At 37.0% G+C, this 18,865-nt stretch overlaps 5 protein-coding genes across 5 annotated transcripts; 2 read left to right on the top strand and 3 right to left on the bottom strand.

The window, feature by feature from the left end:
• Positions 1 to 176: 176 nt before the first annotated feature.
• CABS01_08335 (choline dehydrogenase) lies at positions 177 to 2,013 on the top strand (the record flags this gene model as incomplete). Its single annotated transcript, XM_060541695.1, has 3 exons — positions 177 to 1,092; positions 1,165 to 1,913; positions 1,984 to 2,013. 3 exons carry the CDS (start codon positions 177 to 179, stop codon positions 2,011 to 2,013), a joined length of 1,695 nt encoding a protein of 564 aa, XP_060401852.1.
• A 1,582-nt stretch (positions 2,014 to 3,595) lies between these two features.
• CABS01_08334 (uncharacterized protein) lies at positions 3,596 to 4,904 on the top strand (the record flags this gene model as incomplete). The annotated part of the gene is made up of 3 exons (XM_060541694.1): positions 3,596 to 3,887; positions 3,952 to 4,004; positions 4,401 to 4,904. 3 exons carry the CDS (start codon positions 3,596 to 3,598, stop codon positions 4,902 to 4,904), a joined length of 849 nt encoding a protein of 282 aa, XP_060401851.1.
• Positions 4,905 to 5,655: 751 nt separating this feature from the next.
• Positions 5,656 to 6,327, bottom strand: CABS01_08333 (major facilitator superfamily transporter; the record flags this gene model as incomplete). Its single annotated transcript, XM_060541693.1, has 3 exons — positions 5,656 to 5,706; positions 5,944 to 5,985; positions 6,049 to 6,327. 3 exons carry the CDS (start codon positions 6,325 to 6,327, stop codon positions 5,656 to 5,658), a joined length of 372 nt encoding a protein of 123 aa, XP_060401850.1.
• A 39-nt stretch (positions 6,328 to 6,366) lies between these two features.
• CABS01_08332 (major facilitator superfamily transporter) lies at positions 6,367 to 6,733 on the bottom strand (the record flags this gene model as incomplete). Its single annotated transcript, XM_060541692.1, has 2 exons — positions 6,367 to 6,505; positions 6,564 to 6,733. The coding sequence occupies 2 exons, from the start codon at positions 6,731 to 6,733 to the stop codon at positions 6,367 to 6,369; spliced, it is 309 nt and encodes a 102-aa protein (XP_060401849.1).
• A 9,204-nt stretch (positions 6,734 to 15,937) lies between these two features.
• Positions 15,938 to 17,442, bottom strand: CABS01_08331 (uncharacterized protein; the record flags this gene model as incomplete). The annotated part of the gene is made up of 3 exons (XM_060541691.1): positions 15,938 to 16,005; positions 17,249 to 17,284; positions 17,424 to 17,442. 3 exons carry the CDS (start codon positions 17,440 to 17,442, stop codon positions 15,938 to 15,940), a joined length of 123 nt encoding a protein of 40 aa, XP_060401848.1.
• Positions 17,443 to 18,865: the final 1,423 nt, after the last annotated feature.

Below are 18,865 nucleotides of genomic sequence, written 5' to 3'. Positions count from 1 at the left end.
TCAAGTTGATATTTGTAGCCAATCAAGTGCCCCAATTGACATTGCTGCCTAAAGTGGTGTCGTCAAACACAGACTTTTGAGATGCCGAATCTTATGGCCATAGAACTTAAGTACTCATGGACTTCCCAACGCTTTTGTAAATGAGTAAAACATAGTTAAGCCCATTACCTGCAAAGATGGAGGTCGAGGTTTTTGACGTGATCATCGTCGGCGGTGGCACAGCCGGATGCGTGCTTGCCTCCCGACTCTCCGTTCGGCAAGACTTAAAAGTTCTCCTACTGGAGGCTGGAAGCAACAACATCAACGAAGAAAAGGTCACGACACCCTTGCTGAGTCGACGAATGTTTGGAGATCCGAACTATGATTGGTGCTCAGAATCCTCACCGCAGATTGGCATGAATGGACGTGTCTTCCAGCATACAAGAGGCAAGATGCTTGGAGGAAGCAGTGGAATCAACTCCCATAGTCTAGTGTTCCCAAACAAAGCTATGCATGAGGCATGGGCCGAAATATCGGGAGATGAGCGATGGAGCTGGGAGGAGATCAAAGACTACTACCGCGCATTTCATACAGAGCAGGTTCAAGACATGTCAGATCAGGACCGTCAAAGCCAAGGGCCTATACAAGCATCTTATCCGAAAGAGCTGAATGCCCTACAGAATGCCTGGGAAGAGGTATTCGTCGACTTGGGCGCAAGATCTGATCATGATGGCCCATCTGGCGAAGCGCTTGGGGGTTTCACAACCACCAATGCAATCGATAGCTGCGCTGGCCAAGGCGTGAGAAGCTTCGCAGGGAACGCTTACCTCCAACCGACTTTGGACCGGAAGAATCTTGTCGTCATCTCCGGAGCAGAGGTCGAGAAGATCGTATTTGAAGGTGATTCTCACACCGATGAGGGAAAGTTATGTGCGATTGGCGTAATTTATGAGAAGGCGCACAAATCATCGCTAGTCAGAGCAAATAAGGAAGTCATCATCTGCGCAGGCGCCCTAGGTAGCCCCAAGATTCTTGAGCAGTCCGGAATCGGTGATCAACAGATTCTGGAGCCTTTGGGTATTCAATGTTTAGTGAACTTGCCTGGTGTTGGAGGTAAGTGCATGCATACATTGACAAGGAGCATTCAATGTTCTGTTGTCTCTCATGCTGACTGCAGCATCTCAGAAAATCTTCAAGACCATCTCAACTTTGGACCAAGTGTCGAGGTGAAGCCCGAAATTGAAACCATCGACGTCAACTTCAGAGACCCCAAAGTTCCTGCAGCTCATCGCGCAGAGTATGACAAGAAAAGAACTGGGCCTCTGGCGGAAGGGGCGGCGTACAGTTTCGCTCATTGGCCTCTGCAGCTCTTCAACTCGCAAAACGAAGAGAAAGAGCTAAGGGAGCTTCTCCAACTTTCACCTCACGTCGGCAATGAAGCTACCAAGATACATCACGAATTCATCAATCGGATGATCCTCGACGACCATGAGGCGAGCGCAACCGTATTCATGATACGGGTGCAAAGATACACCAGCCGCGCCAACCCAGCCCCAGGTAACTACATGACCATAGTAGCTATGCTGGCTCACCCCTATAGTCGAGGATCTTGTCACGTCGAGACTGCGGATTGGCATGATCAGCCGAAAATAGACTGCGCTTATCTCTCGAATCCCCTCGACATTGAAATCCTCGCGCGTCATGTTCAGCAAATTGATAAATTGTTGGCTAGGGACGCGCTCAGTGGCTTGTTGAGAACGGATGGCAACCGTCTCCCAACAGCAGCGGCACCTCAGACTTTGGCAGAGATCAAGGAGAATATTCGAAGTTTTGGTGCTACAAATTACCACCTCTGTGGCACATGCGCAATGATGAAGGAAGACTTTGAAGGCGGTGTTGTAGATGGGGAGCTTCTCTTACGTGGCACAACGAACGTTCGTGTGTGCGATGCTAGTATTTTCCCGATCATACCGCGAGGGAACATACTAAGCACAGTCTATGCAGTGGCAGAGAAAGCGGCGGCATTCCTTTTAGAAACTTATAGCTCTAAAAGCTGATGGCTACATTCTATGAAATTAGTTGTAGAGGGATTATTTTGTCTGAATGTAGAAGTCTTCGTGGCTGTTACTGGCCCTAGATATTTTCAATCATTTGCCTCTTCTATTTTATTATTTATAATATGAGTTTATCGATAGGTTTCAAGTTCTTTTTGAACAATAACTTCTTGACAGATCAACTATAATATGCTCTATTATTTACAGATAAATTAATATTATTTCATTATTATTTACTTTAGTTAGAAAGCTATTATAGATAAAAGGATTAAATAAAACTTGATTGACCTTTTTAGCGTCGTAATTTGTTTAGTATTTAAGATTTTAGTTTAGAAAGAAGTATCATATGATATAATGAGTACTTGTCCGGGCGGGCGAAAGGTTTAGTCCAAGAACTAACATATAGAAAATTTGGCTTGCCATCCCGAAGCCCTTTTGTTTATTTCTCAAGTGGAACGAAAATATTTGATTTATAAAGCGGCTAACAAAACAATCACCGACGCCTAAGACCGAGCGGGAATGAGACGCATCCAACATGGCTATTCTCGAGGCGCCATTCGTCAGCCTCACTACCAGTGATTTTCTCAGGACAGTTGTAGAGCGAAGCTTTCAAGCTAAGCAGTACTTGGAGATGTCATCTGACGTATTTCTATGGGTAACGCCATACTAAAGAGCGTCCATTCCCCGTTTGGAGCCTTGAAGTGAATCTCCAACTTCTGACCTACTCTGTTGGACGAAGGAATAGGTAGTCATGGCTCATCTCTGCGACCGAGGTTTGGATATTGCCGATGACGTAGGATTGGTGCTCAGCGATCTAGACTAGCGATGGGTTTCATTAAGGACTTGAAGGTTCCAGAACCTATCGGACAATTTTGACAGTTAATAATATTCATATTCTAGCCTCGAATAGCCAACACAAATGACCCCGCCGCCCCTGGCCCTAAGACTACAGTCGCCACAGTGAGATAAATCAGTTCCTGAGACTCGTTCGGAGACACCGTCCCTTTCACTTTCATTTTTCCAACATTTGAAACCCCATCCTTTCGCGAGAGAAGTAGATGCGCAAACACAATAGTGGTGAGACATAGAACAATCCAATCCCCCTGCGAGAACAGGTGAAGATTCTCCAGGGGCAGTGTACTCGACAGATGTAACCTCCTTTTTGATCATGGACTCGTATGAGTCTTCAAAGCCTCGCGCCGGAAGGAACAGACTCAGGATCGATGCGTCGATATCTCGTGTGAGTAGCGAGCCGACCGAGGTATAGAAGTGCACGGCTGAAGCGACGACACCGCCAAGTATGAGGGATGCAACTACCCACTTTCTTGCTTCTTTCGCAGATGACTACGTTGTGCCTGTATATTTGGGAGGGAAAATTGACATAAGGCTGAGATGGAACGCCATGGCCAATAAGGGGGCCACCTGGAAGAGTGCAATGCATCCATGGTGCAGGCTACTGCCCCCATTTCCACTCCGCGCGGGTGCAAACACGAGAAGTGGTTGAATCAAGGCGAGTCGCTAGGTATCCGATGACGCGGAAGACAAACTGGCTATAGTAAGACATGGTGATTTCGAGATATAGCGCCGGCTATGATACTAGGACCCTGGATCGGCAGGTTTTTTTACGCAAATTGTATGAAAGGCTGCCAGATCGTTCTAAAGTACGCGAGAAAGCACGCGTTGAGGAGATTATTGAAGAAAGTTCCAAGACTCGCGTCATACTGGCAGATGGGCGTGAATTCGTTAGGGACGTAGTGGTTGGTGCAGACAGTGTTCATTCCAAGGTTCGCGAAATCATGTGGGACAAGGCAAACGCGGCCAATCCCGGCATGATTACAGTTAAAGAGAAGCGAGGTAGATAAAAAGCTCTTTCTTGACCATCAACAAACCAAAGGCAGCTAACAACTTGCCTACAAAGCAATGGTAACCCAGTACAATGCCATCGTCATGGCATGGTCTCCCGTACCTGGTGTGAGTTTCTACGACATGGAAGTTACCTCAAACGACAAGTCCTCTTTCCTGCTCCTGTGCCAGCCGAAGTGGATATAGATCATTGCACACAACAAGTTGCCCGTGGAACAGCACTGCACCTGGCCCACACGTCGGCGATTCACCGAATCTGATACGAAGGCTCTGGTCAGCAAGATCTCTTAGTACTCTGTCACGGAGACCGTTGTCTTTGGAGAGTTGTGAAAGAGGCGCCTCAAGGCACAAGTAATTTCCCTCGAGGAAGGCGCACTGGAGAACTGTTTTTTGGGAGAATTGTCTTGGCTCGAGATGCTGTCCATAAGGTAAGATTGCCATCTGATGTGCATGATTGTATGTCTTTCGTACTCGGGGCTGATACGTCATGTTCTCATGACAAAGGTTACTTCAAACTCGGCTCTCGGTGGCAATACCGCAATGGAAGACGCCGTTACACTCGCAAATACAATTAATGCCCTTCTCGGCACGCATTTCCATAAAAGCCCGAGTGATTTTGAGCTGCGCGATGCGATGCGGGATAAGCATCAAAACGCTCGTGTCGACCATGCTTGGGTCATTGTGAAGGTCGTGGGTGATCTCACGAGGCAACAGGCTTATGACGGTTGGAAGGCCTACTTTGTGCAGCGATGGCTGACGCCCATCGTGGGCCTTGACACTCTTGCAAAGAATATTGCTGGATTGTGTGTTATGGCGCCAAAGCTTACTTATGTGGACTTTGATGAGAAGAGGGGGATTCTAGGGTGGCAGGACACACTATCTGCTGTAAAGGAGAGGGAAGCTCGAGAAGAAGATGAAAGACTCAATAGTGGACCTTCGTGGGGTGACTTGAACGGGGGCTTTGCGTCTGTCTTCCCGCAGGGGCTAGCAGTTTTAGTTGCTTTGTAGTAGGCTATTCGTGTCCTTCATATTGTTTTCTCTAGACACCTCAGTCAATACCTGGTTTTGGTAGGGAAATATGGCAAATCGCTGGAATGGAGAATGGTACTTCGCAGCTATTTGAATTATCAAAATTTGATGATAGCATGAGTTTGCAACCGTTACATCCATGTTACAACCGAAAGTGAGATCACTTGCTTGTATTCCCAGATCCGGTAAATGATGCTGATTTTATGAGTTTACTCAATCTAGGAATCAGTTCTCAAGCAGTGTGTATAGAAGGCTTAGATACTTGGGTTATAGAGCTCACATGTAGGGAGCCCGTTATTGAATGTATGCACGGCGTTAATATAAATGATGATGGTTTACATGTTGCATTTGCATGTATCTTCATTTTGTATCTTGCACAAAAAGAGATCTTTCTCCAAGAGCTTGGGACCTTGAGCCTTCTGTCAATAAGTGTACGACACAGGGAAGAAGCTCACAGAGGCCAACTGCTGTTAGGGTCTAGAAGATGAATGCTGAAATCTGCCCTTTCCTCGGGGTGTACTCCCAGCGCTCTATATATGCCTGAGCTGCTCCTTTGTTGCTTGGTCCCCCTCCTCATGCCCCCTGAAGCTATCCCTTAACCGGCGAGGCCTGACACCTTCCTACAATCTCAACGTGATGATCCTTGGACCTTCAAAACTTCATCGCCTCTCCTAGGAGGCCAGCATAGTGATATGACTCTCTCCAAGCGCACCGTGATTCTGGCTTCATCCTACGCCGCTACCAGCGCTTCTGACTTCTTGCCACCGCCGAGCTTAGCTTTCTGCCGAATGTGTTAATATATATTGCGCGATTCCAACTGGGCCATCTCGACTTACGAGCAGCGCAACGGAGCACACCACACTCAGTTGGAGGGGTGAGGGTCGACACTTGGAAAGAGGAGGAAGTAGGCTGGAGCGAATGCAGCGCCGACAGGCAGGTTAACGTAAAATGTCTGAATGTTGGCCAGTAGGCATGTTCTACCGTCCCAGCAGGTGATCAAGATGATTTTCTTTCTTACCCACCTCCAGGGGGCACTGCTCGCTGCAAAGGCACCGCCTACCTAGGAAAGACAACAGAGGTCAGCAATTGCCTGTGAAGGCAGTGACGGGCTTCGCATGCTTACCACAGGACCGAGAACGCTACTGACACCCCAAATGACGGTACTTCCAGCACGATATGCAAGCTTCTCCTGTTCGTTGGACAGGACCGAGACGTAGGTCAGAGTACCCGAGTACATGCCTGAGCCACCGACACCGGCGATGACACGATCAATGATTAAGGCCTCGCTATTAGGGGCAGCGCCGCAGAGCGCGCTGCCTGCCTCAAACAGATAGATATTGAAGATGTAGACCCACTTGATGTTGAAGACTCCGTAGACCTTGCCCCAGAGCAGGACGAACATGGTACCCAGGGCGAAGCCAGTGCCGATCCATGATAGAGGCTAGAGGTGGCCAAAGTCGTTGATGATGGCTGGCTGGATGTTGGGGGCGAATTTGTTGTCGAGAGCAAACAGGAGAGTCGTGGAGAGCATGCCAGCGTAGGCAACGGCCCACTGGGTGAGTAAAACCCGGACATAGTAGCTTGAGTGCAAGCACAGGATCGGTATCCCAGTTGTGATTGTCGTGGGGGCTTGCTTACCTTCCATCCATGAAGGTTACAAGGACTGGTCTTGTCAATTGAGGTGCCTTCATTGTTGCCGTTGCCAGAGTGTTCGGGGTATCCGTCGGTAAGGTACTCAAATTTGTTGCGCCTGCATCCTTCTCGGCATTTGCCCCGTTTGGAGCCGATAACGCGAGCTCGTTGTTCATATTGGGGAATGTTCGGAGGCCTTGTAGATGGAAGTGTGAAATCTGCGTCGTATTTTTCGATGGGTGTAGAGAAGAGGGCTGGCTTGATTGAATGCAGAGCGCACGAGGCCCAGCAAAATGGAGGGTGTGAATTTGCGGAGTTCGAGAAGAAGGACCTGCCCAATTATACGACACTCCCCCGAGACCTGGTGAACAACACGGAGGACGGATGCGGGACGGAGACGGACGCTTAAGGAGACCCACTTGATGCACTGGCCATAGAAAGGACTCAAGACTCGGGTCCGTTTGGATTGATGGCGAGTTTTCATTCGCTGACACATTGTAGCTCTGCCGCGCTAGTCCGTCTTCGACCGAAGAAGGTATCCGATTGGCTAATTGGGCTAATCACCATTTGTTTGTACCTAACGGTGATCATCTCAGTTGAAATTAATTGAGAAAGTACGGCGTAGTGTACTTGACCTCTCATTGGCCTTGCCTTAGGAAGTAGACTTGGCATATGATCAATTCCGAAAGTTACTGGGAGGCGTGCACTGATACAATATCATTAGCTTGGCTAAGGTACTTTAGAAATATAAATCAAAGACGTAACGTGGAAAGCTCTAATTAAGTAGCTGTACTTGACTACGAGAGTATTTATGATCCAAATTGGCATATAGAAAGCCATTATTTTCAATTCTATGTGATATAAGGTATCTTACCTTAGACGTCAAGTCTTAAGCTAATGTCTTTATCAAGCCGCTGTAGAGTGCTCGTTCACCTTTGTAGTGCCAGTCGGGAGCCCTTTTGCGACCCCTTTTGCGAATCCATTCGTCTCTTCTCGTTCCACTCTCTCCTACCGAATTCCTCGGTACTCATCTAGGATAGTAGAACAATCGCTTAGCTTATATCTAATAAACTACTCCTCAAAGACACTGCTTTTACAAAAGGGATTAAGAACCAAGTCCTTCATCACTATATCGATATACTAAACACTCGATATTAGCCTAAGGTATTAACAAGCTCTAAAAGAAATTAATAGCATACCGGAATATAGTCGTATATAAAATAAAAGTGTTTCCTGCCCTACTCGAGGTATCTCTTCCTCGCCCACGCATTAAAAGTCGCAGCTTTAAACTCCGTTTCATCCCTAAAAAGCAGCGCACATACCCATTCAAATCAATTAAACAAATAAATTAAATAAACAGTTAAATATAAGAATTTTAATAAGTTAAATAATTAAATATTATAAAGCCTTATATTTAATATATTTAATTAAATATAAAATCGTATAAAAAAAAATCCGGGGCTAGGCTAATTAAAAATTAATATTTCTAACTACGCTTTATAAAAGTTCGTAATTAAGAATATAAATACTTATAGCGGGATTCGAACTTACGACTCCTTATTTATAATTATAAGTTTAGTATTATATTACTTAACTAAATAGATTATTAATAATTATTATAAAAAAAAACCTAAGTAATATAAAATATTAGATTTAATATTTTACTATATCTAGGAATTTAAAAAACCTATACTAATTAACTAATACCTCCTTTTTTTAATATTAATAAAACTAACGAAATTACGTACTACTACTTCTAACCCTTTATAATTATTATAATTATTATTAAAATTAATTAAATTATATATTAATTAATTCGCTATATCGTAATTAATTAATTAAGAATAAGTCATATAATATTTAGTATATAATAACTATTTCGGATTATTTTATAATTATAGACCCTAACTAACGCTAGCCTCGTATTATTAACTAATTTTAAGAATTATAATAACCTCCTCGCCCTTTTAAAAGCAATTTAAAAAAAGAAGATTTTTATTAATACTAATTTAATATTATAAAAGGGCGCAAAGCTAAAGAAGTTATAAATCCGCTTAGAGGGGGTCTTTATTTAAAACATTTATAATAAAAATAATTAAAATAAAGTTTTTTAGTTTTATTATTATTATAAAAAAATAAGTATTATTACTTATTTTAAAATAGTAGCTACAAGCTTAGTAACGACTTATTTAAAATTAAAATATTAAGTAATAAATCTAAGCTTTAATAAATTATTATATTTATTAAAATCCTTAAAATATAACTCTATACTAAAAAAATAAAAACTTATTTTTAGTATTATTATAAAAAACTAAGTAATAAAAATTAAAAAATTAGTAATTAGGTATATTATTAATAGTAATAGCCTATTTATAACTTTTTAAAATCCTTATTTCTAGGCCCTCTTTTATTAATTAAATTATAATATTACTAACGAACTCTTATTATTATATAGAAATATAAAAAAAGAGCTAAATAGGATCTTTATTAAAAAAAGAATATAATTAGAATAGAGATCTAGAGGTTAATAATAAAAGTCCACTTATTATTTAATTTATAAACCTTTTTAATATAGAATATTATTATTACTATTTTATTTATTTTTTAAACTATACTAAGTAATAAATATAATACCTTATTATTCTATAATAATAATATAATACTTATAACGGGGCTAATATTACTTAGATTATAAAGTTTATAATAAATAATTAAGAATTAAATAATTAAATCGGGGTAATTATTTATAATAATACTTTAAATAATAATACTTACTTAAGTTACTTATATCCTATATTATCTTATACTTATACTTAAAAACATATTCTTAACTAGAGGATTAAATACTACGGTTATATCCTTAACCTCGTTAATAGGGCCTTTTTATTTAATAATAATAAAGAGGTATTTAAATAAAAATTAAATATATTAATTAATACTAAGTAACTTTAAAAAGATCTTAACCTCTAGCGTATAAAGGGCCCTATTAATAAGCTTTAAAACGTTATTAAATTTATTTACTTATTATTTTAATAATATAAAACCTTTTTTAAAATTAGTAATAAAACTAATAAAAATAATATATTTACTCTTTTTAAAGAGTTATTATAAGAGCTTGTACTAATATTTAATAATAATATAAAATAAAATTCGATATACCTTATAATATAACGCTCTTTATAAAAAAAAAAGTCCCTCTAACGGAGTAATCTACCGGGGCCGTACTATATATTATATATTAAAAAAAACTAAGTATATTGCGCTCTATACCTAATTACTAATTAAAATAATTAACTAACTCGACCGTTATTTTCTTTTTATTAATAGCTCCTAACCTTCCCCCATAATCCTCTAAGTTCTAGCTATTTAGAGGGCGAGCTATACTTATTTTAATATATATAAGACCTCTTAGTACTAGCTTATATAAGTAGCTAAATCCCGTATTATATACTCCTTCTTATTAAGGGTTAGAGAGCTTTTTATATATTCTTTAATATTTATAATATAGCTTATATTAAAAAGATTTTTAGCTTTATAAAGTATAATTTTTAAATTAACGTTAATATACTAAATTTTAATATCTATATTAGCCCGGCTATTTATAATATTTATACTATTACTTAGTTAAATTTTATATTATTAAGAAGTATTTTACTAATCCTTAGGCGTATTTATATTAATTATAATAATTATAGCGTTAAGCTAGCTAAGGGCGCCTAGCCTAAGAGGGGTAGACTTATTAATAAGTATCTTTAGCTTACTAATTACTAACTATATACTAAGAGTAGAGTAAGTTCTCGTTAAAGTAGTATTTTAACTAGCTAACTTCTTAACTAGTTATTTAACTAGCTATTTAGGTAGTAGTTTATATATTAATAAGTTTATTTAGTAAATTTATTTAGTAAATTTATTTAGTTTAAATAAAGAGTAGCTTTAGGCAATATTAAAAGCGATAAGGATAAAAAGAATCTTTATAAACTTTAGTATAAAGAGTAATAAATATTAGCTTATTTAGCCCTTTTTTTAAAAACCTTTATATTATTATTAAAGTTTAGAACTTCTGCGGTTAAGGGCTACTTTTAACTATTATAGCTAATTATTATGGCTAATCTTTATTATTAGCCTTTTTAATTAGCGCTACTACGTAAGTATATTACTTAGCTTATTATTAATAAGTAGTAGGGTAGCTTACTAATCCCGAATTATATAGCGGTTTTTATATTAAAATTACTATATTACGTTAAGCGCGTACTTAAGGTATATTACGCATATTATATAGTTAAAAAGTATACTATATTATATAATTTCCTTTAAAAGCGTAATCTTATTAAGGTCGATCTTTTATACTTATAAAGCTCAAAAAAAACTACTATAAAAAAAAAAAATAGATCTATACTTTCTTAATAACTAGTTAAGTTTATAAGGATTTAAAGTAACGGATCCCTATTAAAGACGTTCTTAATAATAATAACTAGTAACTATTAACTAAGTTAAAAATAGTACTTAAACTACTTTATTTCTAAATAATAAAATACTAGGGCTAGGGTAAAAAAAATAGTTATAGCTATTTATAAAAAATAATAATAAGTCTCGAGTATCTTATTAACTATTTTAAAAAATAAAAGAGGTTATTTAATAAACTTTTTTTAAAAAAAATAAATCTTATAGCTTTTTAAATTATAATATTATAAGGGAATTAATATACCGGCGTCGTAAATTAATATACTAGCGTTACTCTTATACCGGTATTACTATTTTACTTTTTAATTAGTTTAAAAAAATAGTACCTCCCTATAAAGGTAGTAAGGGTAATTATACTAATATAGTTATTCTTACTATCCTCTCTAACCTAAGCTCTAGTTTAAGATTTTTAAAAATAAGAATACTACTATAACCTACGTACTCGTTTAGAACTACTATATTACCTATTTAAGATTTATAAATCTTAAATTAGTTAGTAATATAAGCTTTTATAAATTTTAAATAGGTAAGGCTTCTTCTTACTATATACTTAAGATATATAGAAAGTAAATTATAGTAACGTCTGCCTAACTACTTCTTTTGACGTAGTTATAATAATTTATTATTACTATAAACTACTTCTTACTAGCTCCGTTTTTTCTAAATACTAGGCTATATTAGCTATTTACTTATATAATTCCTTATTATCCTCCCCTTATTAAGAACGCTAAACTAGCTCTTTATTTATTATTAGGATAAGCTTAATATTTAGTTTTAACTTAGCTAACTTATTTTTTTTATAAGCCTAGTTAGCGTCGACTTATTCTTATTTTTAAATAGGCGGCCTCGCTTTTTATTATTTATGCCTTAGTTATTATAAGTAGTGCGGGCTTAACTAGTTAACCGGCCTTTTTTAAATAAGGCTAGTTATAATAAAATAGGCTATACTATGTTCTTTAGCCTATTATAGAGGGATATAGTAATCTTAGGGTTAAGGATCTAGCGGTATAGATTTAAAAAAAACGTCTCTTAAAGACGCTACTAAGGGTATACCTCCTACTTATTAAAAATAACTAAATTTAATATTTTAAAATAGATCTTATAGTAGTATAAGATACCTAGCTTAATTAAAATAATATAATCTAAACTATAAAATCCGAGGGGGTCTAAGAATAGCCTCTTACTAAATAGTATTACTTTTTTTATAAACCGGCTTTATATTTTAATTAAAATAAAATATTTTAAAGAAAGTATTATTTAAAGTTTGCTTAGGTACTTAAAGCGAGTACTTATATACTCCCGGCCTATAAATACCTCGTCTTTTATATAAACTTAGTAAAAGCGTAGCTCCTAATCGCTAATTATATCCTATATAACGTCGATAAGCCGATATAGGTAACTAAGACTATTTAAAAAATAACCCTTAATATTATTATTACTTAACTTAGTACTAGAGGTAACGCGAGTACTAAAGTTTTAATATTTTTAAATAAAATAACGGGCTTACTATGCTCTTAAAAATAGGTATATTACGTAGAGGTACTAGAGGATTAGGCGTTAGTTATTAAACTTTTTATAAAGCTTAGTCTAGGCTTTCTTAAAAATATGCTCAGTCTTAGTAAAAATAATAAGCTTTTATATTATAAGGACCCCACGATACGTATAAAGGGGGGGCTTATTAATAGGTATATTAATATAAGCCTTATCCTTATTACTTAGCGTAGCTATTACTTATATTAGTAACTAATATCCCTCGTTATTAGACCTATTACTATTATTACTATAGCTACGGTCCTTAACTTACTTTTATTTAGCCCTAAGTATAATATTAGAGTTAATATAGTAAATATAGAGTTATTATTAAACATCCGGGAATTACTCGTTTAGTATAGCCTTTATTTATTTATCGTAATTTATAATAATAATAATAAGGTAACGGACTAAGTATTAGTTTATAAGTTAATAGATACTTATTAAGAGAAACTAAAAACCCTTTAGTCTCTCGTTATTAATAAGGCCGAACGCGGCGTTATAAATAGATCTAAAGTAGGTCTATTTAATAACTTAAAAAAGAGGGAGCTTAAAGCGATTAGTATTATAAGTATTATTAAAGCTAATTACCTTAAAAAATCGCTTTTATATTTAGAAATAGTAAAGAAAGGTCTAAATAAGGCTAATAAGGCGGTTTAGCTTATTATTTACTTATTTTACTACGTATAGGATATTTTGCTTATTAAATAGCTTAATTAACGTTATAGTTAGTAAGTATTTAGCTAGTTTCTCTCGGTTTATACGAGCCTTAGCATTATAAATATCTCGCTAAGTAAATAAGGATTTTAGGAACTATTTTTAAATAATAATACGTATATCGCGAGCCTAAATCCTAACTCGTCGGCTTATAGTTTTAATAATATCCTTAATTACTTTAGTAAGTTTATAATATAAAGGGTATATAGAGGCTTTAAAGCTAGGGCTATAATTATACTAATTATACTAGGGGTCTAAATAATAACGTAATAGCTACTTATCCTCTTCTTAAGCCTTGGTAATAACTTATTATTTATAACCGTATTTACGAGACTTATATTATTAAATACTAGCGCCTTATATAGGCCTAAGCTTATTAAAACGATTATATTAAAAAGTATATTAAATAATTCGGCCTCGAGTTTTATACTTATTCCGCTTTATAATACTAAATCTATTAGCTTTTATAAAATTATTAACTTAGTTAAAGAGGGTATTATAAGTTTACTCTAGATCGCTAGGAATTAATAAGTTTAGGATTTCGGTTATAAAAAGAGAAGAGGATCGGTTACTTAGAGTATAATAAGAGGTTATAGTTTAAAAAGACGCTTCGCTTTAAATAAAGGATAGCTATAGGGGTAAATAGGGTAATAAGTTAACTTAGGGACCCTATATTTATTATTATTAACGGATATATTCTTATTATCGAAGTAGTACCGTTATTAGCTATTAATTAGTCTTAATAACTTATTTAATAAGCTAAAGAGTATTACTAAACTACTTTATTATAGGATAGGAAGGTTATTAAAACTATTCGCTAGGGAGAGAGGGATTATATTTTAAAAAAAGTCGTAAGAGGGTAGTTTACTAGGTTTTCGTTATTCCCTTAGGGAAATAGTAAGTAAAGTATAATATAAGCTCTATACTAAGGTAATTATTTATAAAAAGTTACGTATTTTATAATATATTAATTAAGAGCTTAGTAATAAGGTCGCGCTATTTTTTAAAATTATTAACTTTATAGAATTAGCTAACGCTAGGGCGGCTACTTTTTAAAAAGGGAGATAATAATAGTTAGTTAGATAATAATAAGAGGCCGTAATTAATTAATAATCGCTCTTATAGAGGGGGAAGTTTCTTAATAGGGGTATTACTTTAAGATTAGCCCTAAGGAACGTTTCTAACTCTAATTATAAAAACTATTATAAGTAAATATTATAAATTAGATTTCGAAGCTTAATAATATAACTTAAGCGTAAAGGGAGTAAAAGAATAAAGGCTTAGGATACTTTATAAGTATTTAATAAAATTTAACTATACTAATAATTTTTTTTTAGACTAATTAAAAAGTAGAATAGCGACGCCGGTATAAGAGCGACGCTAGTATATTAATTTATAACGCCGGTATATCAATTCCCTATCGTAATTATAATTAATATAAATAATACTACCTTATTAATAATTAGCCCGTTATTAATTTATATCCTAACCTCTTTTTTAATTTTTAATTTTAAATAATATCCCTCGTTATATTTAGTCTAAGTATATACTTAAAGAGCGGGTAAAGCTACTTTTTAATAATAATTTTAACTTATAAAAATATTTTTAATTATTAATTATTAATACTTAGTAAGTCCTTAATAAGTATTATACTATATTAAGTAACTTTTTACTCTATATTATAATAATTATTCTTTATCCTAAGTAAAGATTAAAATAGCTAAGAAAAAAGTAAGATATACCTAAGCAAAGTTACTAACTACTTAATACGAAAAAAGAGCTCTATAATTATTAATAAAAATAGTATATAAACGAGATAATAAGTCCTTCTTTTCCTCGTTATCTAGGTTCTCCTCCTTCGCTATAATAATTATAAACTACTTTTACTACCCTTATAATTCTAAAAAATATTATAAAAAACTCGTAATACTAATAATAGTTAATATTTTAAATAATAAAAATAGTAATTAACTACGTACTTAAACTTAATTAATATTATTTATAAATTATCTCTTAGCTAGTCTTTAACCTAATTTAATAATAAAATAACTATTAGCTAACCTATCTAACGTTAAATAAGCTTATATTTAATATTTTTATAATCCTTATAATAATAATAAACTATAAAAGGGTATTTAACCTCGCAAAGTTAACTTTAACTTTATAATAATTATTAATAAAATCCTCTATATTAAAAGAGATTTAATATTTTAAGAACTAGCTTCGTAATAGTATTATAAAAATAAGAGGTTAATTTCTTAATTAAAAGAGCTAATTAAGGTTAAGTTTATAAGTTAGTATTATAAAGACTTTTATAATAGCTTTATTTAATTCCTAATTAGGAAATTAGTTAAATTAATTAATTATTTATTAAATAAGTTGAATAATTAAATATAGTACGAAAAATCAATTAAATAATTAAATATAAACCTTATATTTAATTTATTTATTTAAGTATAAGCGCTGCTAGAAGGGAGATCTCGACACCTAAATATCCAAGAAACTCCCCAAAACGCTTAGAGTTCAGCCGCCGGTAGTATAAACGCCGAATAAATATACCCAAGAAAGAGTATTAATCGTTCGTCCCGTGTCGCCAACGCAGGTACGACCAGACGGCGAAAACGTCTATTAGACCCTGATTCCGCCATTCCAGTAGCTTTCACGTCGTTACATTATTCCGGGGCAGTTTTAAGATACGGAAGAAGCTCGTCAACGGCCCTTTTAGCCTTTTCGTCTAGCACTATCCACCGTGAGAACACCTTAGTGTCGTACTATAAACCGAGCTCCGTAAGGAGCTCGTAATCAAAAGTATCGTATCCCTTGCTTATCAAATTCGGTGCAATGAATCACAATATCAGTTGCTACAGAGTATCCGTTCTTCAAGTTAACAACGTCGTAATACGATAGACACTCAATTTTCGTCGAATAAATCGTAACATCGCCTCGATGAAAGACTTTCCAAAAATCAGGGGCGGTAGCAATACCAATACCGCCGCTTCCCCAGCATACTCTGAATGACGGGTTCGTCAGCTAAGTCTCAGATTTTGATACTACAATACTCGTCCATCGCTATATAGTCTCGGCCGAAACTTCTCAGCATTCGGCATCTTCCAATATTCTGCATGTGATACGGACAGGTAGTTAGAGATTCTCTAATAAATATTTATCAACACACGTCCGAGGGCATTTCGTTAGAAAGAGCTGTAAGGCATTCCAGATGTTAACATGATGCATAGACTAAAGCTTGAGGCGAACCGAGTTAAGATATAGTCGGCAATATTCCATAGCCCCAAGAACGTCGGGGCATAAAGGCTGGACGGGCCGGATAGCCCATTACGCATGACCTAGTTAACCTTCTTAACCTCGCATAGCAGATAGTAAACAGCGTCGTATAATGACTTAGAACGACCCACGATATAGCTCTCTGCACACTGCTCGAAATATACTCTTAGTACGATCCAAGCTCAAGCGAGTGGATTACGGGCTTCTAGAAGTTGTCTCTGGGCCATTTGGGACTAATAGGACTAGAATTAGCTCCTGTAGTATAGATGAGCTTGTCGCATATCAGGCATTTTCCACCTTTGATATCGAGGATCCATCCTTCCGAGGCGGCTGGCCGCCTTGCGACCCTGGTCACGCGAGTCCGGAGGCGGAGCCTAGGCAGTAGGTTGTGATCTCTGGCGAAACTGTCAAAGTAATTGTGTATCGTCTTTCCGGAGACGAAGTCATCAGGCGAGATATCATCTTTGGACATCGGGCAGAAGGAGTATTCGAACAATGGGTGGCTGATCTGAGCAAACAGGCTGGGATAAATTCGCTCCTTAGACCAGACCCCACTTATTGTGCTGCTGTCATCGACAATGGTGAGATTTGTCTCAGAAGCCAGCTCCAAGTATGTACGAGCCGCCATTAAACTATAATAACGTGTGTGAACTATCAGCAAGCTAACGGTAGAGAATAAATATCGGAAACCGTCCACTCACCAGCACCGACGACGATAACGTCAAAGACCTCTACGCCTTACCCATTTGTTAGGATGTTGAGAAAGCTACTCCTGCATATATAGCTCAAATGAATTGAATAAAAGTAACTAAGATGTCAGATTGATCGAATACAGGAGATCATTGCCTTGTTTTGAGGCTCCCATTTCTGCCTTACCATTGGGAAGCCAAGTCATGATAGGCCATTAACGCCAAGTCCGATGCTAATGTAGAACCGGTGCTCTTCGGTTTACCCTCCCTCGAGCGAAGGATCCGTCCTCCAAAGGAACAGATCGGCCGTTCCAACGGCGCAGGATAGCCAACGGCGAAGGATTCCTATCATCCCCCGCGGAGACCCCGCTCAAAAGTTCGAAAAGTTATGGGAGATGTTAAAGCGGCATCTAGAGCGCTTGCAGGAGTACACCGGTTCAAGCTTCTGCTCGACGCAGCAAACAGACGTAGCAGGTTGGATGAAGGGTAGTCGGGCCGCGGACACAGCACTGCACAGCGCATGCGCATTTGGGCGTATAAGAAAATAGATGGGTATCCACAGGTTCCAATTACCACGACTCCCCGTTGATAAATATAACATTATCGATATGATCATGAGCTGCCAATATCTCCCGTAGTAAGTGGCATCATATGCATGGAGCGCCAGTGACATCTCCAAGCACGCACCTTGGCGCAGCGCGCCAGACCATTTTAGGGCTGTATTCCCATTTCCGAAAAGAATTGTTGTGTTCGTATACTCTTCCAGGGTCATGAGTTGTGGAAACCAAAAGGCAAGCAATAAAATCTGTCTCGCAACTAACGATTAATCTCATCTTGCAGGCATCATTCCAACCCGAACAGTCTTTTCGCACACCAACACTCACATATGAACACCGCGCATGTGTTGAGATCGTGCCGAAAATGAAATTCTGCACTATGTACCTTGGTCTTCCCGACTTTCGGAAAGCATGTTTTAGAAGTTATAGCCAAGATTGAGGCGGCAGTCAAGGACTTTTCGACCAGTGCCTTTCTAGCAGGAAATCACTTTTGCTGACCAGGTGGAACTGGTGACCCTTAGACTTAAAAAAACTAGACTTTTCATAAGGCTCGAGTATGTCGTTCAGAACCTATTAATTTTTTCAAATCCGTAGGGGCAAAACAGCTAGAAGCCAAACTTTGGCACCGCCTAACAATCCTTTTCAACGGTCCACTATAGAGCGCAACTAAGATATCGGGTTGATTAACCAAGACAAAGACTCGTCAAGAATATCAAGTTGACTGAATCCAGACATTAGTGCTGGGAGGACTCGAATGCAACCAATCCGCCGATGTGGCCTCTCAAACGTGGCTCGGACATGAGCGATATCCACAGAAGTGCCCGCTGCACAGGATACTGGACCTTGTGTCTTGGGCTCCACGCTTTTTGGATGTCTCATGAGAAAGTTTGCATTCGACCAGCTCTGTAGTATGGCACCCGAGCGATTCGATATCAATACATCTCAGAGGGGCTACAACTGCGTCTACGACAGTCAGGGTTGGCTATATGGACGGACAAGCCTTAAAAGTCAGTCAAGAGATGATGATATTATTTGGCGGAGGTCTTATTCAATTCAAGGGGAAGGATTCCAA

The sequence above is a fragment of the Colletotrichum abscissum genome, assembly GCF_030869225.1.
Source record: "Colletotrichum abscissum strain IMI 504890 chromosome Unknown Scaffold_19.1, whole genome shotgun sequence".
In the NCBI taxonomy this organism is placed as follows: domain Eukaryota; kingdom Fungi; phylum Ascomycota; class Sordariomycetes; order Glomerellales; family Glomerellaceae; genus Colletotrichum; species Colletotrichum abscissum.
The sequence above is the reverse complement of the archived record's forward strand: the minus strand, read 5'-3'. Positions and strand labels throughout refer to the sequence as shown.